Raw genomic sequence first — 24,349 nt, 5'->3', positions numbered from 1 at the left:
CCTTGTTGCCAGGAAGGCTAACGGCATGGGCTGCATTAGTAGGAGCATTGCCAGCAGATTGAGGGAAGTATTTATTCCCCTCTATTCAGCACTGGTGAGGCCATATCTGGAATATTGCATTCAGTTTTGGGCCCCCCCACTACAGAAAAGATGTGGACAAATTGGAAAGGGCCCAGCGGAGGGCAGTGAAAATGATTAGGGGGCTGCAGTACATTATTTATGAGGAGAGGCTGAGGGAACTGGCCTTATTTAGTCTGCAGAAGAGAAGAATGAGGGGGGAATTTGCTAGCAGCCTTCAACTACCAGAAGAGAGGTTCCAAAGAGGATGGAGCTCAGCTGTTCTTGGTGGTGTCAGATGACAGAACAAGGAGCAATAGTCTCACATTGCAGTGGGGGAGGTCTAGGTTGGATATTAAGAAAAACTATTTCACTAGGAGAATGGTGAAGCAGTGGAATGATGTACCTAGAGAGGTGGTGGAATCTCCATCCTTAGAGGTTTTTAAGGCCTGGCTTGACAAAGCCCTGGCTGGGATGGTTTACTGGGGGTTAGTCCTGCTTTGAGCAGGGGGTTGGACACCTTTCTCTTTGAGACAAGAGAGGCCTTTCCCAGTAGTGGAGAGGACTAATAAATGATTTTTTCTTTTACTGTGCCTGCTCTGGAGAACACTTTTTTTTTTTTTTCTTTTTTATAAGTTGACCCAGCTGCTGAGTTTCTGACAGCCTCATTCACTTGAATGAAGTGTGAATTTCATTAGAGTGAACAGGCTTTAAAATTCAGGAGTTAATTTCTAAAGCTAATCATAGAAGCGGCTCCAACTGCCTTCCTCACTACTTCTGGTTAACCTAGTAAACTTAAATTAAAAATTATAAAGGATGTTTATTGAAGTTGTCTTTGAATTATTTATTCACTTTGGATAGAACTTTGCTAAATAGAGAAATACCACCAGATACTAGGTATTGCTCAGTTATAGTGCAGATAACGCGCACTAATTATGTCTTCTTTTTTGTGGTGCATTTTCAGAATTAATTCAATTCAAAATCATTTTGTAAATGTTAGTGGGTAATTAGCACTGCTGTACTGTGTAAGTCAGTGGCCTTGGAGAATAATTTGAATCTAATATATTTCTTAGCATAAGGAGTCCTAATACAACAGGCCAAATTCAGAAGTGAGTCAGTCAAGTGTAACAGTACAGGTTTGGTTTGTTTAAACTTACATTATTAGTTTTCTCAATGTGTTACTTTTTTAGACTCTTTAAGTCTCCCTTAGGCTCATAGGGTCAAACTCAGAAGAGTTATACAACTTGCATGCAGAGGAGCTGGAGAAAGGTGTTAGAAGGTGTAACTGGCTACTTAGCGAGTTATGTCAGAGGAGATGACTTTAATGTTGCATAACTTTAAGGGGCTCTAAGGCCTGGTTTACACTTAAACAGCTATGCCAGCAAAGCCTTGGTTAGAAGTGTGGAAAAAAATCACACCCCAACTGTCATAGTTGTACTATGCCCTACGGGAGAGGCTGTCATACCATCAGAAAAGTCCTTTTGCTTTTATAACTTATTTCATTTGGGGAACTGATATAAGCTATGCCAGTAAAAAAAAAAAACCAAAAAACCCAAAACACTCTTCTGCCTGTGGGTATAAGCTGGAGGAGGAGGTTTGCCAGAATAGCTATGCCAGCAGACCCTTTCCAATTTTAAAAAAGCCTAAGGTACGCTTTTCCTCTGAATTTTGCCCATAGTGCCTGTTATATTGGGAAGACATTTAAACTTTTTTTCAGGTGTCTTCATAGGTTTCCAAAAAGCAGGCTGGCATCAGGCCAGTTTACACTTAACATTTAGGATGACATAGCTGTGGCTCTGAGGTGTGAAAAAATAGCACCGTAGCTAGGCCAGCCTAACTCCTGGAGTAGAATACCTCTTATCAACCTAGCATTCTTACAGTAATGGAAAAACCCATATTATAGTTGTAGTCTGCATCCACTCAGTGGGTTTATGATAGTATAGCCGTGATGTTGTAGCTATGCCACTATATTATCTGTAATGTAGAGATGATCTTAGGCAGAGTACCTGTGTGCCGTATGGAATTTCACAGGCTTTTTGTAATAATTTTTAAATGAAATTTCTTAGGACTACAGTTAGACTATTTAATTACTGTCATTAGAAAATGTTGTTCTTTTTTTAATAATCTTTCTCTTAAGCGGGTAATTACCAGTAAGTAAACTTTCAGATCAGTACATCGAGCAAGTTATTAAATTAGTAGCACAGTTAAATACAAGTGTATATTTCATATTGTGTAAATGTTTCTTGGAAAGATGCTGCTTTTTACAGGTTGGTACATAGTAAAGTGCTTTTATATTTAAATCAGTGTTCTGGTTTATAACTTCTGTAAACGCTTTGATGTTGTCACTGTATATCTAAAGCCCTCGGTTAGTACTTTTAAACCGAAGTGACACAGTGGTATCATGATTCCTCAGGACTTGTTTCTCATACCAAAAAATACAGAGAACAGTGTGTAGAGGGAGAGTGGGGAATGGCCGAACAATTGAGGCAAGGTACTGTTCACACTGCTTTTCTCTACTCTTTGGGGATTAAGCCATGGCATAATCCTAGAGGGTTTTTTTAATTAAAGTGCTTTTTAAAAAAAAACAAAACTCTTCAATATAAAAGGAGAAAAAGCAGACCAAATGGCTGGCAAAACTCTATTTGTGTGAACATGGTTATACCAGTATAATGGAATATTTGCGGATGGGTTGGGAGGCATGAGCCATGAAAATAGCATTAGGAAGAGAGGTGAAGGATAGAGTGTGGAATAAGGAAGATGGTATTTATGTAAGGTTGACAATTCAGGAAGCAAGCTTGGTATCCTCTATTTTCTGCAGTAACATGTTAAGAGATGGTTTTGATTTTCTAGGCCGGTCTTACTCTATAAAACAACAGGATTAAAAAAGCTTGGCATTAGAACTTCAGATGTTTTTACTGTACTGAATAAAGGTATGCTTTTACTAGGCTAAAACATTAGCTCTAAATTTTGTTCTCACTTAAATCAGTAGGCGTTTTACAAGTATATTTATTTGAGGGCAAAATTTTGACCTGTGTAGCTCTTCTTCGAGTGATTGCTCACGTCCATCCCAGTTAGGTGTGCGCGCGCCGTGTGCACTTTTGTCGTAAGACTTTTTACCCTAGCAACATTGGGTCGGCTGGGCGCCCCCTGGAGTGGTGCTGCTATGGCACCGGATATATACCCCTGCCGACCCAGCCACCCTTCAGTTCTTTCTTACCGCCCATGTCGGTCGTTGGAACAGTGGAGCGTGTCTTAACTGACCTCCACTTCCCTAGCTACTCATAGTTCTCATTCGTTATTGTGTATATAGTTATAATCCTTTTATATAGTTATACGTTTTTCTTTACTAGCATAGTTAGCTTAGTAATAGTTAGCGGGGTTCAGGGAGTAGCCCCTTCCCCGCACCTGGTGGCGGAGCCAATGCCCGGCTCACCGGGTTTCAAACCATGCTCGGCCTGCCATAAGCCGATGCCGACAGGAGATTCGCACGACTCCTGTTTGAAGTGCCTCAGGGAATCGCACTTGACAGCTAAGTGCCCCATTTGCAAGGCTTTCAAGCCAAGAACAAAAAAGGAGCGGGACATCAGGCTTAAGCAGCTCCTCATGGAGGCGACCCTCACCCCTCCACTTTCAGCACCGAGCACTGGTCAGTCAGTGAGCAGAAGCGCCTCCGTGGCACCGGACTGCACCGATACGCCTAATGACTCACGGCACCGGACGTCACCGGGACCGAAGTCGGTTCAACGACGCTCCCTCTCCCCGAGGTTGAGGAAGGCCAAGACTCCTACTGCTTCGGCACCGACCGCACCACAGCCAGAGAGTACGCCTAAGTCGGATCGCCCGGCACCGACGCCCGCCTCGGCACCGACTAAATCGGCACCGTCGATTCCGGTCCCACAAGGGCCGTCGAGTCCGGCGCCTGTTAGCTCCCCGGCGCGTGCCGTGGTAGAGCTCACCATGCCGTCCACACCAGAGGCGTTCTCAGCGGCGAGGGACCTGATCGCCCTGACAGACTCGGCACTGCCTCTACCCCCGGCACCGCCGGTGAGGATAATCCAATCCATAGGCAAACTGACCTTGATTAGACCACCCTCTGTTGGCACAGCTGACTGGCACCGCTCACGATCGCGGTCCCGCAGACGCTCCAGATCCAGACGGCGCTCCCGCTCTCGACGCCGTTCGCAGTCCCGGCACCGTTCTACTTCACGGCACTGTTTGGACTCTCGTTCACCGGCTCATTACCCACGGCACCACTCCAGTTCTTGGCACCGTGCCTCCCAAAGCCATTCATGATGCCGGGATTCGAGATCTCGTTCGACTTCTCGGCACCGATCTGGTCGCAGGTCCTGCTCTCGATCCCAGTACCGATATGCATCCTGGCACCAGTCCACGATACCGAGGGGAGCCAGGTCCGTTGGAACATCTGCACAAGGCTTCTCCACTCCTCCATGGCCATCCAGGCATACGTCAGTGTCCTCCCACGCGAACAGCTACTATGGCCAAGACCGCGATTCCGATGTGCCCACCGGAGTGTTTCAAGAAGCCCGGTCTCAGGACGCAGGACCTCACCAGTGGTCCTTTTGGACACCTTGGGCGTACCACCAGGCCCAAGGTGCTCCGCTAGTTCCGGCCCGCTCCGCTTCATCAGAACACTGAGCACCAGAGGCCACAGTTAGTCGTCCTCTTCCACCCGGGACAGAGGAGCCACTAGTCCACCCACGGGATTCCCTGGTGCCACTGGAGCAGGAACCAGTGCAGGAGCAAGAGGCCATACAGGACCCGCTCGTCCCCGGTGTTTCATCTTCTTCCTCTCCAGATGAGGCAGTGGCAGGGACTTCCTCCTTGGGGCTGCCTCCAATAGAATTAAGAGCCCATCAGGACCTCCTCAGGAGAGTGACGCTCAACATGAACCTCCAGGTGGAGGAGGTCCCGGAGGTCGAGGACCCTGCAGTGAGCATCCTGTCGGAAGATGCCCCCACTAGGCTGCCTTTGCCCTTTATCAGGACCATCCAGGCTAATGCAGACACCTTATGGCAGTCCCCAGCCTCCATCCCCCCTACGGCAAAGAGGGTTGAGCACAAATACATGGTACCCTCTTGGGGGTACAAGTATCTATATGTCCACCCTCCTCACTGGTTGTCCAATCGGTCAATGAGAGGGAGTGCCATGGCCAACAGACGCCAGCCCCAAAGTCAAAGGAGGCTAGGCAAATGGACCAACTCAGCCGCAAGGTGTATTCAGCAGGCGCCCTACAGCTCCGGGTGGCAAATCAGCAGGCTCTACTGAGCTGTTATAGCTACAACGCCTGGGCAGAAGTGGGTAGATATACAGAGCTACTCCTCCCGGACTCCCGACAGGAATTCGCTGCGTTCCTAGAGGAGGGGAAAAAGGTGGCCAGAAACTCCCTCCAGGCTTCTCTAGATGCGGCTGACTCGGCAGCCAGAACTCTGGCCTCCGGTATCGCCATGAGACGCATCTCATGGCTACAGGAGTCCAACCTACTGCCTGAATTACAATATACCATCCAGGACTTACCCTTCGATGGTAAGGATCTGTTCTCGGAGAAGACTGACCCAGGCTACAAAGCTTGAAAGACATCAGGGTCATCATGCGCTCCTTGGGCATGCATACACCTGTGACCCAACGCAGACCTTTCCATCCCCAGACTCACCGCTCGTACTTTGTGCCCAGACACAGGCAAGACTTTCGCAGATGGCGCGGGCGGGGTGGCCGTAGAAGCCAGTCTGGACTCCAAGGCACCCAAAACCATGGTTCCTCAAAACCACCAGCGGGGCCTAAGTCTACCTTTTGAAGGGATGCCCGAGGATGGCGTACCAGTTTCAGGACAGGATCCTTTTTCTGCCTTCTCCAGCCGCCTCTCCTACTTCCTCTTGGTTTGGTCCCAATTGACCTCAGACCTATGGGTCCTACGCACTGTGAAACAAGGATACCACCTCCAATTTGTTTCATCCCCGCCTTCCCATCCTCCCACGCGGTCCCTCTTCAGGGACCCCTCTCACGAGCAGTTCCTTCTACAAGAGGTGCAGACGCTCCTCGCCATAGGAGCAATAGAAGAGGTGCCGCAAAACGAGAAGGGCAAAGGGTTTTACTCCCGGTACTTTCTGATCCCCAAGTCGAAAGGAGGCCTCAGGCCCATCCTAGACCTGCGAGGCCTCAACAAGTTTATGATAAAGTTGAAGTTCCGCATGGTCTCCCTAGGGACCATTATCTCGTCCTTGGATCCTGGAGACTGGTATGCTGCCCTCGATATGAGGGATGCGTACTTTCACATCGCCATTTTTCATCCACACAGGAGGAGGTACCTTCGCTTTGTAGCCAACCACCAGCACTTCCAGTTCACGGTCCTCCCCTTTGGCCTCTCCACGGCCCTAAGGATGTTTACAAAGTGCATGGCCGTAGTCGCCGCACACCTCCGCCAACGTCGGATACACGTATTCCCGTATCTGGATGACTGGCTCATGAGAGGGACCTCCGAGACACAGGTCAGACAGTATATAGACATTGTCAGGGACCTATTCACACGCTTAGGCCTGATGCTCAATGTAGAGAAATCCACACTGGTCCCTACACACAGGCTAGACTTCATAGGAGCTACCCTGGACTCCAATCTAGCCAAGGCCTGTCTACCCCAGCCGCGATTCCAGGCAATGGCAACGATCATTTGAGGTCTGCAGAACTTCCCGACGACCTCGGCTCGCACCTGTCTCGGTCTCCTAGGTCACATGGCTGCCTGTACTTATGTGACCAAATATGCCACGCTCCGTCTCCGACCCCTCCAAACGTGGCTCAACTTGGTCTACCATCCGGGCAGGGACCCGATAGACACAATAGTCACCATTCCCCCGACCACCCTACGCTCCCTCGACTGGTGGCTAACACCCTCCCTGGTATGTGCAGGGTTACCGTTCCATCTGCCACAAACCTCACCGTCCCTGACGACGGACGCATCATCTCTCTGATGGGGGACTCACCTCGGACACCGTACCCAGGGCCTTTAGTCACCACAGGAGCTGATGCTTCACATAAATGTCAGAGAGCTGAGAGCTGTCCGCCTGGCGTGCCAGACATTCCAGCAGCATCTACACGGCCGTTGTGTCTCAGTGTTTGCAGACAACACAACGGCTATGTATTATATCAACAAACAGGGAGGGACTCGATCTTCCCCCCTCTGTCAAGAGACCATCCGACTCTGGGACTTCTGCATAGCCCACTCGTTAGACCTGGTAGCGTCCTTTCTCCCAGGGTTTCGGAACACTCTAGTGGATCAGCTGAGCAGATCTTTCCTCTGCCACGAATGGTTGATAAGACCAGATGTTATTCATTCGTTCTTCCAGAAGTGGGGCTTTCCTCACATAGACCTGTTCGCCTCTCGCACGGACAGGAAATGCCAAGCGTTCTGCTCCTTCCAGGGTCTTTCACCGGGATCAATCTTGGACGCATTCCTCATGTCGTGGAAGCACTGGCTGCTCTATGCCTTCCCTCTGTTCCCGCTGGTTCGCAGGGTCCTGCTAAAACTCCACAGGAACAGAGCGCACCTAATCATGATCGCGCCAGCATGGCCCAGACTGCACTGGTACACCATACTGCTCAACCTGTCCATAGCCAGCCCAATTACCCTGCCTCTCCAGCTGGACCTCATAACGCAGGACCACGACAATCTTTGCCACCCGGACCTGCAGGCCTTCCACCTCACGGCGTGGCTCCTGCGTGGCTAAACAGGTCAGAGTTACGCTACTCCACTCCGGTACAACATATACTCTTGAGTAGCAGAAAGCCTTCCACTCGGTCAACATATCTGGCCAAGTGGAAACGTTTCTCCTGCTGGTGTGAAACGCAGACTACTACTCCCTCTCGGGTCTCGATCCCCACTATCTTGGACTGCCTCTGGTCCCTTAAGCAGCAGGGCCTGGCGATATCATCTCTGAGGGTGCACTTGACGGCCATCTCCACATTCCATCCAGGGGAGAGTGGACACTCCGTGTTTTCTCATCTTTTAGTTACTAGATTTCTCAAGGGCTTGGAGCACCTCTACCCCCAAGTACGCCGCCCTGCCCCTACCTGGGACCTCAATCTAGTCCTAAGCAGGCTTATGCTTCCACCATTCGAACCTTTGGCAACTTGCTCGCTGCTGTACCTGTCCTGGAAGACAGTTTTCTTAGTAGTCATTACATTGGCCAGACGAGTCTCCAAGCGCTAACGATGGACCCACCGTATACTGTCTTTCACAAGGACAAGGTTCAGTTGTGACCGCATCCGGCGTTCCTCCCTAAGGTGGTGTCAACCTTCCATACCAATCAGGACGTCTTCCTTCCAGTCTTCTTCCCGAAGCCTCACTCATCTTGGCGGGAACAGCAGTTACACTCCTTAGATGTCCGTAGGGTGCTCGCTTTTTATATCGATTGGACAAAGCCCTTCTGGAAAAAGCCCCAACTCTTCATTGCTGTGGCTGACCGGATGAAAGGCCTACCTGTTTCCTCCCAGAGGGTCTCCTCTTGGGTGATGGCGTGCATCCGCACATGCTATGACCTGTCTCATGTTCCCTCGGGCCATCTCACTGCACATTCTACCAGAGCTTAGGCTTCATCAGCCGGCTTCCTGGCCCATGTACCAATCCAGGATATATGTCGCGCAGCTACCTGGTCATCGGTCCACACCTTTGCTTCGCACTATGCTCTGGTCCAACAGTCTAGAGATGATGCAGCCTTTGGCTCAGCGGTTTTGCTCTCTGTCATATCTCACTCCGACCCCACCGCCTAGGTAAGGCTTGGGAATCACCTAATTGGAATGGACATGAGCAATCACTCGAAGAAGAAAAGACGGTTACTCACCTTTGTAACTGTTGTTCTTTGAGATGTGTTGCTCATACCCATTCCAAACCCACCCTCCTTCCCCACTGTCGGAGTAGCCAGCAAGAAGGAACTGAAGGGTGGCTGGGTCAGCTGGGGTATATATCTGGTGCCATAGCGGCGCCACTCCAGGAGGCGCCCAGCCGACCCACCAAGTGTTGCTAGGGTAAAAAGTTTTCCGATGAACATGCACGCGGCGCGCACACACCTGACTGGAATGGATATGAGCAACACATCTCGAAGAACAACAGTTACGAAGGTGAGTAACCGTCTCTTTCTGTGAAATACTATAAGTTTAATATAAGGCATTTCTCAATTTCATATCAAATAATTCTTTACTACAGTAAAATCCATTGGAACGCACACTTTCAAATCTGCATGCTTAATTTCCTTATTTATGATGAAAATGTCAAAGTACATTACCTGTAACTTAGCTAGCAAGACCAGCAAAGATTCTATGCTAGATTCTAAAGCACAAGCACATAGCTAAGTGGAAAATTTTATTTTATGCCTATATATAACTCTTGTCTTGGGCACTGTATAATAGAATGCCTTTTTAGTTTTGACTATTATAAGGCAATAGTAATTGTTATATAATGTGTTGTGCAGGAAGACGAGAAGTTTCTGTCTGAAGTTTTTGCACAATTAACAGATGAAGCTACAGATGATGACAAAAGACGTGAATTGGTGAGTCCTTGCTTTGCATGTGAAACTTAAGAGACTTAAACATTAAATTTGTACTGCGAACCTTCCCTTCAGTTACTTATTAATGACTGCAAAAAGGTATTTCTAAAATGAAGCAACAAATTCTTGATTGACTTTTCAAACTCTAGTAAAGAGTAAACTGAGGTTTTCTTTATTTTACTGTTGACAGTATCAACTAGGACATTAGAATGTAGACACTTAAAATTTTTCTTCACCATTATGTAGTTGTAATATTGTTTATCCTACGCAGTACTGCTGAGTTTCACAATTCTGGCTGTATCAATGCATCCTTCACCAAAGGCCTATTGTCAGAAGTCTCAGCTGAGATTGCTGAAAAGTCACTGTGAACAAATTTATGAATGATTTACAGGCTACTGGGACTGCCTGCTGATTTGTACTTAAGAATCTTCGACTTATTTGTAACTGAAGGATGGATGATGTCTGGAGTCCCTAATTTTTGTATTTATAGCTGCCGCCCTGATTCTCTACAATATGTTGCATAGCCAGCATTTCTCCCTGAACCTGTTTACCTCTCACTAGAATGAACTACGGTATTAGAGAAAAGAACAGATTGGAGAAAAATAGTTGTATTTAAACAGTGGATATGCCAGAGAACAATTTAAATTCATGTATTCAGTAAGATAACTAGGTATTCACTTTTTAATTTTTTCAGGAGGGTTTTTCTTCTCTTTGTCATAACAAAATTTGAGATTCAAGTTGGATAAGTCAGTTTTTTTCCTAGCTGCCTTTTACCATTATTACCTAAGTATAATGACAGGTTTCTCAAGTGTTTTTGTCCAATATAGTTCACTATTTTTCTTTGATGTACTATGAATTACACAAATGTTTTATTTGTTCATGTTTCTTTCAAATGTTATAGGTTAACTTTTTCAAGGAGTTCTGTGCATTTTCTCAGACATTACAACCTCAAAACAGAGATGCATTTTTCAAAACTTTGGCAAAGTTGGGAATTCTTCCTGCTCTTGAAATTGTAATGGTAAGTGAATCACCTGCAGCCAAATTCTTTTTGAAAGGGCACCGAATTCTGATATCTGTTTTGACATTCTGGGCTGATTTTTTTCACACATATTGAGCACTTGCAGCCCCTTTGACTTCAGCTGGAGCTTTGCACTTCTGAAAATCAAGGTGTCTCAAGTGGAGCACCCAAAATCAGACTACTTTTGAAAATTTTGGTCATAAGTTTAAAAAATATATTTAAACTTGCGTGGTGGAGAAGGTCTCTGGTTTTGATAATATGAGTGCAGAATTAAAAATTACATTTAGTTCTTGATCTCTTGACTAAAATCTGGTATGCTCAGTCCTGAACCAATACCACAATATATAAGATATTAGTGACAGTTCTGTGACTAGAAACAAATGATTTATATTCCTTTTGGAAAGCTGCGAATTCCATCTTTTTACTGGTATGAAGCATTTTTAATCATGACAGATTGAGATGTTAGAGCATAAATACTGTGTTCCAATTTTTCCTTCATTTCAATTCTGATGTGATTTAGCAGTTACCACTCTACCTTAAATACAATGCTTTGTACCATGTAAAAATTCTGGATCCCAACTTTCAAATGCTATAGAGTGTTAGTCTCTCACTTTAGCAGATCAGTAGACATTAGCTACTATAAACACATCACAAATTAAGTGGACACGAGAACATCAGACTAACACAATATTGAAGTCCTAAAAATCTCATGATCTTTCAAGGCTGTAATGTGCCTTTGTAGATCAGTACAAATATTTCTAGATCTGAATCTTTTTGACTTGAGCCCAGGACCAATTACCAGAAAAAAGAAAAAGAAAAACGTTCCCCGACGAAACGTATTTATGCTGTAGATGATTAAACAGTAAGTGTAAAACAGTTGTACGTGATTGGGATACATTTGTAAACCTTTTTACTGGCCCTTTTGTGGTAACTCATCTGTGGTAATAAATATAGAATATTGGCATAAGTACTGTTATGTGGACTTTAACTACTTGCTGCCAAAATTATGGCCATCAAATTCACACAAATCTTTATGCTCTTTCTGGATAGTGTGGAAAGTTCTCTTCTCTTCCAATTTTATATTGGGACCGTTGGACTTGCTTAATGTATAATATGACCTTGCAATCACATGTTAGTTTTATCATTGTCCTGTGCTACTGTACCTGAAATGGTTCATCTGTAATAAACTGAGTTTACTTTTATTAGGGTATGGATGACTTGCAAGTTAGATCAGCTGCTACAGATATATTTTCTTATCTAGTAGAATTTAGTCCATCCATGGTTCGAGAATTTGTAATGCAAGAAGCCCAACAGAGTGATGATGTAAGTAAGAATATTACAGGACTGTCTAATAATTTACATACTGAAGCTTGTGTATGTGCTGATTATACTTGTAAAGACAGTACTCTGTGTTTTTTGCAGAATTGAGATCTTTTCAGTCTAAATATAAATTTTCTTAAATATTACTCTCTTTTTGTAAGAGTGTAGGAAATGTAGGAAAAAGACAGGGAACAGCATTCTGATTGGGGTGGGGGTGTGGGAAGATGTGAGCACATAAAACCTGTATTTTGCTCATTATAGAATGGGTTCCCATCAATTGCCAGGTGAAATCCAGGGTACTCGGTATCATATTACTAGACAAAAACAACATTATGATGGAGTTAAGGTTGAGAGTACATACGGTTACATAGAATATGAAACATTAGAGGGATGTTATAGTTCTCCCAAAAACAAGCATTACAAACTCAGGAGGGTTAAGACTTAACATTAAATGTAAAAGAAATACAAACAGGTTAAAGTATGGAAATTTATAGTTAAGGCACTATCTTGGAGTGACACCTTGAGGGAGAAAAGTGCACCTGATTTTTAAAGACATAGATTTTTTGCATGTAGGCTCATTTTCCAGTAATTTTATTTTTTCCATTCCACTTTACTGTTTTAATATTTGAAACTCAGGTTTTGCGTTGGCTTTCAGTTATTTTTTTTCACATGTGAACTTTCAGTGGTAACAGCTAGAGACCAAATAAAAATCAATTTGTATTTTTTAAAAAAAAATCTAGTAGTATTTGTACTATTAAAAAATTTTATATGTAATTGATTTGCTTTGTTGCAGGATATCCTCCTCATCAATGTAGTTATTGAACAAATGATCTGCGATACTGATCCTGAGCTTGGTGGGGCTGTTCAATTAATGGGGCTCTTACGTACTCTGATTGATCCAGAGAATATGCTGGCCACAGCTAATGTAAGAAAATGCAAAGGGGTAATGAAACTTTACTGTCTATGCACTTTTAAAAAGTCATCTTAACTCTTTCTGTTGTCTTTGGTTGGAGGATAGTAGGAAGAAAAAGCATTTTGGCATTGTCCTGTTTGCCTGATGTTTTTTGTCAGCTGCAAAATTTCAGTAAAATTATTGCTAATGAAAGGCACTGATCTGTATTTACTGTCTCTAATTAATGTTAAGAAACATGGCATTGTCTAAGAAGTTCTTAAAATTGGCAGTCTTCTCCCCAAACACATGGGTATTAGACTAGTCTTAGCTCCAATTGGCTGAGTGGACCACATAAAAACATTGAAAAAAGAGTCCAATGTGTCTGCATGTAGCTAAAACAATGTTTAATTCCTATAGCATAATGCAGATCCAACTTGATAGAGCCATTCCCATATTACAGAATGTACTTTCTCCTGATAGAGTACTTGGCCATACATATGATTCTGTTTATATACCTCTACCTTGATATAACACTGTCTTCAGGAGCCAAAAAATCTTACCGCATTATAGGTGAAACCATGTTATATCTAATTTGCTTTGATCCACAAGAGTGCTCAGCCCTGCCCTCCTGGAGCACTGCTTTACCGCATTATATCCGAATTCGTGTTATATTGGGTCACGTTATATCGAGGTAGAAGTGTATTGTCACAAATGAACAAAAATCCAGGACTTCTTGTAATTTGCTTTAAAACTTTGCCCAGAGTTCTGAGAATTCCATTTAATTTACATTGCATTGAATCCAAACATTGCCTTTGGATTAAAATGTTCAATAAAGTTTAGGTGTCTGGGATTTGATTTAAATTGGACTTTGCTATGTTATGGTGAATAGCTGTTATTTTTTTCTTAGAAAAAAGAATTTAAGCTATAGTATATGAAGTATGATATGCCTGTTTTAGATGGTTTGGAATTCTAGTCACCAAAAGAAGTACTTAAAGTAAAATCTAGTAACCTTATGTACATACAGCAATCCTTAAATGTTGTGTGCACTGTAGAGAACTGATGAGGAGAGTGGTCCCTCTCGCGTTTTTTTTTTTTAAATATATACAGAAGCTTCAGGCAATATATGCAAAATTACTGTCACTTTTTTTCCTTTTTAAATTGTTGGCTAAAGGCACTGTGTGATGTATTCCTGTCAGTTCATTTGTCTTTCTCCACTGAAGAGATTTGAGTTCATGCTTTTGCTTTAATCACAAGTTACATAAGGTTCTCATCCTAGTCCCTCCCACTCTGCTCTACATCTTTGGGTGTGATGGGTACATTCTACTCTAGAGAACACCTGACGTGTTGCAAATGGGTATTAAAAGGTATTATCAAGGCTATGTGAGGTAGCTTATGTCTTGCTTGTTCTGTATTTTACCTAAGTGCTATTAGCCCTCACTAGCAGAGGCACTAAATTCACACCAGCGTTTAATACATAAATGTTTGTTTCAGAAAACAGAGAAAAGTGAATTTCTCAATTTCTTCTACAACCATTGTATGCATGTTCTCACTGCACCACTCTTGGCTAATACTTCAGAAGACAAATGTGAAAAAGGTAGGATTAAATGTTGGATTGACTTTTTATCTTGCCATGTTTACCAACTAGTCATCTAGTCAGATGATGTCACTGATTTGTAGTGTGAGAACAAAATGTGCTTGCTGGAGGCTATTGTTGCCCCTCAGATAAGAATAAGCAGATATACAAAAATATTACTAGTCCAGGGATTCCTCAAAAAGTGTTTGTTGAGTTACTGCTATGCGTGGTGGTAAGTTGCCTTTTGTGCTCCACAGTCTTGGGATCCTGGACTGTGCTTACTTGGTCATAGAAAAATAAGCAGAATCATGGAAATGTAGTACCCTCCAAGTCTGAAATATTAATAATTTATTAACTTGTCAATCTTTATTAAAGGCTAAAGTATTGCTATATAATTTCTGCTCAAACTGCATATCCATGGTTACTCTCAACATCGAAACTTTTAGAAGTGTGTATATTTGGTACCTTTGTTGTCTGCTGATGTAAAACTGCAATCACAACTTCTGTTGGTAGCAGCAGACAGTTTTTCTTAGTAACTTTTAGAAATGTTGATGTGTAGCAGCAAATGTGTTCAACTTCATAAGTGTCTCAGAGCATTTACAAATTGGTTTGTCACTTACCAAAGAAAACACAATCCTGGGGTTTGGCTGTCTGCAGGGTACTAATTCCAGAGATTAGTGTTGCTTCTAAATTTCCAGTGATACAGAAATGCTGAAAGTCACAGTTGTTCTTCAAGGAGTGTCCCTGTGGATGTTCCACTTTAGGTGTCTTGGCTTCTAGTCGGAGACTTCTGATAGCCGTGCATGGGTGGCAACTGTCTTGCACCGCCCCCCCATGAGTTCAGCCACACAGTCCCTTCTCTACCGCCCTTGGTTTCAGTCGGAATGACAGCAGTGCCCTTTATCTACTCTTGTATTCATTTAATCTCTGCCCTTTTGTATGTTAGTTTTCCTAATTTTCTCTCCATTCATTCTTCTTTCTTTTTCATGTTTAAAAAAAGTAATAATTCCGTTTTTTTCCCTGCCTCAGGCGGGCAGCCATTGAAGAGACACTAGACCCGGACTATTGCCATTCTTCATTCAGCTAGCTTCTCAGACATGCTTGGTTGGCTCTCCAGGTTTCAAGTGCTGTCTGACCTGAGACTCTCGATACCAGTTACAGACAACCACTCGCAGTGTATCCGTTGGGTAATATGTGTCCCCACTGCAAGAAGCTCACAGCGTGGACAAGAAAGGCGAGGGATCTCCAATTAAAACTTAATGATGGAGCAATCCCTCTGACCTGCCTCTGACCCCGAGTCCAGGATACCACCTTGCCAAACCTCAGCTGCAGCTGCCTCAGATATGCAAAAAATGGCTATTAAGGACCCTGGTCCTATCAAAGTCACAAAAAAGCAGTCTCACTCCTCGCCATATCGGGATTCGCCTCTAAAAAAGCAATTCCCGACTGCCAAAACTGCCCCGGTACCAACAGCACCCAGGGCACTGGACTGCGAGGCACTGGGACTATCCAGTACAGGTATGTCCCGAGGAGCAAAAGACCATATGCAGTCTCACTCTCATAGCTTGGAATTCAGGGAACAGAAACTTCAGGCACATAGCAGCACTATGGCACCACCTGCTGCACCAATACAATATGACATGTCTGGTTCCCTGCCTGAGTTTGCCTGCACTGCTGGCACACTTTGTCAGCCATGTGGACCTACTCATTGCTTCCACACTGGGAACTTTACTCTTTGGCACGGATGACACCCCAGCCAGGTGAGGGCCAAGCTTTATCAGTACACCCGCTGGCTTGGCCCTTTCTCTTTCCAGTGATGAAGTGGAAACAGGAGTGGGCACACCTCACCAGCTCTCTCCTAAACCTGGACCTGCTCCGTCACAAGACATGGGTTCGCAACCTCTATTTGGGTGCCCCCTCGCATGGCCTTCCCACCTCAGTGGGCATACTGGGTCCACTGGGCATTATACAGAGCCCAAAACGCCCAGCCATCCAGTCCACCTAGGTTGAGGACACAGCGGTCGCCTCCACCATCTGATCCAGCTTCCCCAGAACTGGAGGAGGAAGCTGACGAATCTGCAGACAGGACAGAGGGTGATACCCTCCCACCTACCCACATCCTGACTTGGTCTCTGGACTAAACAATAATGCCACCTCCCCCCACATCAGAAGATGACTTCAAATCCTTTCAGGATTTGTTTAAAAGAGTAGCTGATTCATTATACATCTCACTGGCTAAGTTACCAGCAACTAACAAAAGCTGACAGATATATTGCGAGCTTTTCTGTCAGCCAAAATAGCACTACCCATTAATGCTGCCATCATGGACCCAGCAAAAGCTGTGTGGTAGACTCCAGCCATTGCCCCACTTTCTTGTCAGACGGTTAAACTACAGCCCGCGGGCCATGTACGGTCCACCAGCTGATTTTAATCCGGCCCTCGAGCTGCTGCTGGGGAGCAGGGTTGGGGGTTGCTCCGTGTGCACATGCCACAGCTCCACATGGCTCCCTGAAGCAGCAACACGTCCCCCCTCCGGCTCCTACATGTAGGGACATCCAGGGGGCTCTGTATGCTGCCCCCGTCCCAAGCACCATCCCCGCAGCTCCCATTGGCTGGAAACTCTGGCCAATGGGAACTGCAAGGACAGGACAGTGCGCAGAGCTGCCTGGCCGCACCTCTGTGTAGGAGCCAGAGAGGGGGGCATGCTTCTGCTTCTGGGAGCTGCTTGAGGTGAGCGTCACCCAGAGCCTGCACCCCCGAGCTCCTCCCCTGCCCCAGTCCTGATAGCCCTCCGAACCCCTTGATCCTATCCCAGAGCACCCTTCTGCACCTCAAACCCCTTCCTCACCCCAGAGCCTGCACCCCCAGCGAGAGCCCCTCCCCCCACTGCAGCCCAGTCGCCATCAACACCCTGAACTTCTCATTTCTGGCCCCATCCCAGAGCCCACACCCCCTGCCAGAACCCTCACCTCTACCTACCCCCCAACTCCAATTACATGAGCATTCATACCCAGATGTGGCACTTGGGCCAAAGAGTTTGCCCACCCTGTTGTAAGCAATCTGACAAGAAGTACTACATGCCATCCAAAGAAGCTGAGTTTTTGCTTACCCACCCTACTCCAAACTCATTGGTGGTAGAGGCAGTTAATCAAAGGGGGAAGCAACATCAAACCAAAACCACCCCCTATGATAAAGATTGCAAACTCCTAGACCTCTTTGGCAGGAAAGCCTATTCATAGCATTATTCTGCATAGCCTATTCTGCATTACTGGCCAAGTACACGCACACCATTTTTTCTCAGATGTTCTCTTTTATTGAGCACCTCCCAGCTAACAAAAGCAACAATACAAAGCCGATATTACAGAAGGTTTCCTCATCACCAGAACTGCCTTGCAGGCTTCTCTGGATTCTGCTGACATGGCAGCCCACTCCATTGCCATGTCCGTTGTCTTGCAGAGAGCTTCATGGCTCCATCTCTCCGGTTTCCCCAGGGAAGTTCAGGTGACAGTAGAGGACTTACCTTTTGAATGGCAAAAATTGCTTGCAGAGAACATGGACCTCTCCTTGCACACCTTGAAGGACTCTTGTGTGACACTAGAGACACACAGAATTTGTATCCCTGCAAACAAAAAGAAACGGGCCAGATTCTACAACCAACAATTCCGTCCTGCGCCAAACACTCAGTCTCAACGACATTATGATCAATGCAGCAAGCAGCGCCAGATGAGATGCCATCAGATGCAGGAGCAGTCGTCTACATCTCAGCCATCCACTTCTATGCAAACGTTTTGAAGTGTTGGTCGAGGACACGAGCCCTATGTTCTCCAGTTAAAGTGTCACCTCCAATTTCCAGCCCATTTGGGGACTGCTTTAAACCCTTTTACCCAGTGTGGAGAAACATCACCAGAGACAAGTGGGTTCTGGAAATTATACAGAAGGGCTATTCCATTCCACCTATCCACCCCGCTCCCCCCTTGCCATCCCTCTTCAGGGACCCATCTCATGAGTACCCGTTACAGCAGGAAATACACCGTCTCCTGCAGTTAGGTGCTGTGGAACCAGTACCGGTTCAGCACAGGTGTCGGGGAGTCCTACTCACGTTACTTTCTCACTCCGAAGAAAACAAGTGGATGAAGGCCCATTCTGGATTTACGCAAAATGAAGAAGTTTGTGAGAACACAGCGCTTCAGTATGGTAACCCTAGCAACCATAATTCCGGCACTGGAGAGAGGAGATTTGGTTCTTGGCCGTCACCCTACAGTACGTTTACTTCCACCTCAGTATCCACCTGGCGCACAGGAGATTCCTACAATTCACTCTGGGCAACCTACACTACCAATACAAGGTACTTCCCTTTGGCCTCTCTATGACTCTAAGGGCTGTTTCCAAAGTACTGGCCATTGCAGCAGCACATATTCGCAAACGGTGTGACCATATTCCCCTGTCTAGGTGACTGCCTGCTAAAAACACCGACATACGGTGAGACAGTTCGCGCCACTCACACCACTCTAACCTTATTTACAAACGTATGGTTACAAACCAATCTACAGAAATCCAGCCCAACAACTGGACCACAACCCAACAACTGAACTTTATAGGGGCATACCTCGTGTCACAGCATGAGCATGGCTACCCGAACAACGTTTTTTGCCTTAACAAACCTAATCACAACAGTAAGACACAGCTCTCAGATGTTCACCAGAACATGCTTACAACTTCTCAGACACATATTGGCTACCACGTTTGTCGTGAAACATGCCAGGCTGCATATGAGATGCCTACAAACACTGTAGACATTCCTCACAGACACTCTATCAACAGACGGCTTACAATGCCCAGCAGAGTGAAAGACTTGCTCACATGGTGGACCTGTGAGGGGGGAGTGATAGTTCAGTGGTTTGGGCATTGACTTGCTAAACCCAGGGTTGTGAGTTCAGTCCTTGAGGGGGCTACTTAGGGATCTGGAGCAAAATCAGTACTTGGTCCTGCTAGTGAAGGCAGGGGTCTGGACTCAATGACCTTTCAAGGTCCCTTCCAATTCTAGGAGATTGGTATATCTCCAATTATTTTTATTATTATAAAATGCAAACGTCTGCTCAGGTGTTCCCTTCCAAAGGGAAACCCCATCAGTCACTATTACCACGGATGCTTCTCTGGTAGGATGGGGGGCACACTTGGCCGACATCATCATCCAGGGCTCATGGTCCCTAGAGGAGTCAAATCTCCATGTAAATCTATTGGAGCTCTGAGCAGTTCTAAATGCCTGCCATCACTTTCTCCCCCTGATCCACAACAAATATCCAGATTCTTGTGGACAAATTGGTAAATGTTTTATATAAATTGCCAAAGAGGGGCCTAATCTTACCTGCTCTGCACAGAAGCAGTCTGCCTCTGGCAGTGGTGTATCTCCAACAACATATACACGTCGCGGCATCCTATCTACCTGGAAACCAGAATGCCACAGCAGACAGCCTCAGCAGGAACTTCTCATAGATGCACAAGTGGGAACTAGACTTACAGATTCTGCAAACTGTATTCCGACAATGGGGATTCCCCTCAATAGACCTTTTTGCCATGACCCACAATGCCAAATGCCCACAATACTGCTCCTGAGTGGGACTGGGACACAACTCTGAGTCGCCGTCCTCATCAAATGGGGGGCCCCCGCTCCTGTATGCCTTCCCCCCCCTGATCCTTCTGTTGAGTCGTGTCCTACACAAGATCAGAGAAGACAAATCCAGTGTCATCTTGATTGCACCAACATGGCCCCCACACCCATCCACTGACTAAGCGCTTTCTCCAGGGTATAGAGAACACTTACCCCACAATAAGGGACCCGCCCCCTTTGTGGGACCTCAGCCTTGTTCTCCATGCCCTGTTGGGCAAACCCTTTGAACCTGCTCGTTCCTACACTTCTCCATGAAGGTTGCCTTTTTAGTAGCTATCACATCAGCATGAAGGATGGGAGAGTTGGGTGCCCTAATGGCACACCCATTTTATACCACATTCCTCAAGGACAAAGTAATCCTGCATCCACATCCTAAATTCATACGAAGGTTGCCTCCCTCTTGCATCTCAACGAACCCATTCATTTACCTATATTTTTTCCCAAGCCACACATCAACTACAGGGAGGCATCCTTTCACACACTAGACGTCAGCAGAACGCTGGTGTTCTATAGAACAAAAACATTCAGAAAATTGTCCAGGCTGTTCGTATCCGTGAAAGAACAATCAAAAGGCCAAACCATTTCCAAGCAGACTTTTTCTAAATCGATCTCTGGTTTTATCAAACTGTTACCAAAATGACAGTTTGCAAGCTCTTTCTGGACTTTGCATACACTCCTTTACAACTACGTCCACATCCATAGCCTTTCTCAAACATGTACCCAACACGGGTATTTGTAAAGCAGCTGCCTGGGCATCGCCCCTTACTTTCACTAAACATTATGCCCTGGAACAGCAGTCAACTGTAGAAGCTCTCTTTAGTCTGTTGATACTCTCCACCGTATATGCATCAACTATGAAGCCCCTCTTCTCCACTGAGAGGCACTGCTCTTCAGTCACCTAAAGTGGAGCACCCATTGTGACACTCCTTGAAGAAGCAGCAGCGAAGGCTTGTGCAGTAATTAAGGTTCTTCAAGATGGTCGTCCTTGTGGGTGCTCCACTAGCTACCCTCGTCCCCACTCTTCAGAGTTTTGGCTCGATCTTCTGGGGTAGAGAAGGAACTGGGTCGTGGTTGGCTGTGCTCAGGGATAGCCGCTCGGAGCGGCCAACTGGGGCACTGCTACCACAAGTCTCACAACTAGAAGTGCAGGGCACCAAGTCACCTAAAATGGAGCACCCACAGGGACAGCCATCTCAAAGAACCTCAGTTACTGCACAAGGTGAGGAACCTTCTCTTTAAATGTCTTTGTAAGTAACAGTATTTGGAGACTTCTTTCTCCTTTTTCTGTTGGTTTAAAAAAAAAAAAAGTATTTGAATTCTCCAGGCTACATAAAATATTGCTGAAATAATAAAAATACTCAGCACTTGTCTCTGAAGTACTTCACAAAGAGAAATGTATCCTCATAACACCTCTGTGAGGTATGTAGTTCTTATGATCCCCATTTTAAAAGATGGGGGAACTGAATAACAGTTGCTTTTCGAATATGTTTTGAGACTGTCTCACTTAAAATGACTGTGGTCTATCTAATGAGGAATGTTAGCTAGATAGTTGGCAAATATTAAAAAGGGAATTCTTTATTTCTGTGTATTTTATAAATATTCTTATATGATGTATCTAAATTATAAGGTTTTTTGTAGAAATATTAATTTAGATTAACACTACTCCTAAATGTTCAATTAAGTATAACAAGCACTCAGTTAAGTGTGGTTGGGTTTTTGTTGTTGTATTTTTTCTTTTTTAAGGTTTTGTAATTAGAAAACATAACAAAGAATTCTTCGAGTGATTGCTCATATCCATTCCAGTTAGGTGTGTGTGCTGCGTGCACGTTCGTCGGAAGACTTTTTTACCCTGGCAACACTCGGTGGGTCGGCTGGGCGCCCCCTAGAGTGGCACCACTATGGCACCGGATATATACCCCTGCTGACCCAGCCATCCTTCAGTTCCTTCTTACCGCCCGTGTCGGTCATAGGAACAGTGGAGTGCGGCTTAGCTGACCTCCACTTCCCTAGCTACTCGTAGTTTTCTGATTCATTATCATGTATATAGTTATAATCCCTTTCTATATAGTTATAATTAGCGTATTTGTTTATAGCATAGTTAGTCCAATATAGTTAGAGGAGTTCGGGGATTAGCCCCTTCCCCGCACCTGGTGCTGGGGCCCATGCCTGGCTCACTGGGTTTCAAACTGTGCTCGCCTGTCACAAGCCAATGCTGAGAGGAGATCCACATGACTCCTGTCTGAAGTGCCTTGGAGAATCGCCCCTAACAGCTAAGTGCCCCATCTGCAAGGCTTTCAAGCCACGAACAAAAAAGGAGCGGGACATCAGACTTAAACAGCTCCTCATGGAGGCGGCTCTCACCCCTCCACCCTCGGCACTGAGCGCTGGCCAGTCGACTAGCAGAAGCGCCTCCTCAGCACCGGACCGCGCCGGTACTGTCAAAGCCTCTCGGCACCGGCCGTTGACAGCACCGAAGTCGGCTCCACGCTGCTCCCTCTCCCTGAGGTCGAGAAAGGCAAGACTCCTGCTACCTCTGTGCCGCCCGTACTGCAGCCAGAGAGCATATCTAAGTTGGATCATGCGGCACCAACAATGTCGGCGCCGTCGAGTCCAGCGCCTGTTGGTTCCCTGGCATGGGCCGTGGTAGAGCTGACTATACCGTCCACGCTGGAGATGTTCTTAGCGGCGAGGGATCTGATTGCCTTGACAGAGTGGATGCTGCCTCCACCCCTGGCACCACCGGTGCAGGTAATACAATCGATAGGCAAACCGGCCTTGATAAGACCATCCTCTGTCGGCACAGCAGACTGGCACCACTCACAATTGCAGTCCCGCAGATGTTCCGGGTCCAGACATCACTATCGCTCCCGACGCCCATTGCAGTCCCGGCACCGTTCCCCTCCTCGGTACCGGTCGAACTTGTGTCACTGGTCAGCATCCCATTCGCCGGCCCACTACTCTCGGCACCATTCCAGCTCTCGGCACCGCTTCAGGCACCGTGTCTCCCGTAGCCGATCACGATGCCGAGCTTCAAGATCTCGGTCGACCTCCCGGCACCACTCTGGTCACAGGTCCCGATCTTGCTCCTGGTATCGATATGCTTCCCGGCACCGGTCTCTGATACACAGTGGAATAAGGTCTGCTGGAACCTCTGCTCAGGGCTTCTCCGCTTCTCCATGGCCATCCAGACACACTTCGGTGTCGTCCCACATGGACAGCTACTATGCTCAAGACCGCGATTCTGATGTGCCTGCCGGAGTTTTTCAAGAAGCCCAGACCCAGAACCAAGGCCCACATCAGTGGTCTTTTTGGACGCCTTGGGCGTACCACCAGGCCCAAGGCGCTCCAATAGTCCTGTCCCACTCGGCTCCATCAGACCACTGGGCACCAGAGGCTAAAGCTACCCGTCATCCTCCAACCGGAACGGAGGAAGCACTAGTTCACCCATCGATCTTCCGGGTACTGCTGGAGCAGGAGACAACCCAAGACCAGGAGGCCACACAGGACCCATCCCCGGCATTTCCTCTTCTTCCTCTTCGGATGAGGCGGTGGCAGGAACATCCTCCTCGGGCCCTCCTCCAATCGACCTCGGAGCCCGTCAGGACTTCCTCAGGAGGGTAGCACTCAACATGAACCTCAAGGTGGAGGAGGTCCCGGAGGTCGAGGACCCAGTAGTAAGCATTCTGTCGGCAGATACCCCCACCAGAGTGGCCCTACCCTTTATCAGGACCATCCAAGCCAATGCCAACGCCTTATGGCAATCCCCAGCCTCCATCCCTCCTGCGGCTAAGGGAGTCGAGCGTAAATACATGGTACCCTCTAGGGGGTACGAGTATTTGTATGTCCACCCTCCTCCCTGCTCACTAGTTGTTCAATCCGTCAATGAGAGGGAGCGCCATGGCCAACAGGCGCCAGCCCCGAAGTCAAAAGAGGCTAGGCGAATGGACCTATTCGACCGCAAAGTTTATTCAGCAGGCGCCCTATGGCTCCTGGTGGTGAATCAGCAAGCCCTGCTGAGTCGCTATAATTATAACACCTGGGTGGAGGTGGGTAGGTTCACAGAGCTACTCCCCCCAAGACTCCCACCAGGAATTGGCTGCCTTCTTGGAGGAAGGGAAAAAAGTGGCCAGAACATCCCTCCAGGCTTCACTAGATGCTGCCAACTCAGTAGCCAGGACCCTGGCTTCGGGTGTCACCATGAGACGCATCTCCTGGCTACAGGTTTCCAACCTCCCACCGGAGCTGCAGTATACCATCCAAGTTTTACCCT

At 46.4% G+C, this 24,349-nt stretch overlaps 1 protein-coding gene across 7 annotated transcripts in view; it reads left to right on the top strand.

Annotated features, from left to right (window-relative positions):
* The window catches only part of PPP4R3B (protein phosphatase 4 regulatory subunit 3B), a 103,929-nt gene that overhangs the window by 25,420 nt on the left and 54,160 nt on the right, over positions 1-24,349 (top strand). For 6 of the 7 annotated variants that reach the window (XR_003999772.1, XR_003999771.1, XM_030557804.1 and 3 more), the window contains 5 exons: positions 9,534-9,611; positions 10,510-10,626; positions 11,833-11,949; positions 12,740-12,889; positions 14,330-14,432. Coding sequence is in view for 5 of the 7 variants with exons in the window: in XM_030557804.1 (XP_030413664.1) it covers positions 9,534-9,611; positions 10,510-10,626; positions 11,833-11,949; positions 12,740-12,889; positions 14,330-14,432 (565 nt within the window). In the remaining 2 variants the exon portion in view is untranslated. The remainder of the gene's footprint in view (positions 1-9,533; positions 9,612-10,509; positions 10,627-11,832; positions 11,950-12,739; positions 12,890-14,329; positions 14,433-24,349) is intronic. The other variant, XM_030557803.1, reaches the window with a different exon arrangement.

This window comes from Gopherus evgoodei, chromosome 3 (genome assembly GCF_007399415.2).
Source record: "Gopherus evgoodei ecotype Sinaloan lineage chromosome 3, rGopEvg1_v1.p, whole genome shotgun sequence".
In the NCBI taxonomy this organism is placed as follows: Eukaryota; Metazoa; Chordata; order Testudines; family Testudinidae; genus Gopherus; species Gopherus evgoodei.
The sequence above is the reverse complement of the archived record's forward strand: the minus strand, read 5'-3'. Positions and strand labels throughout refer to the sequence as shown.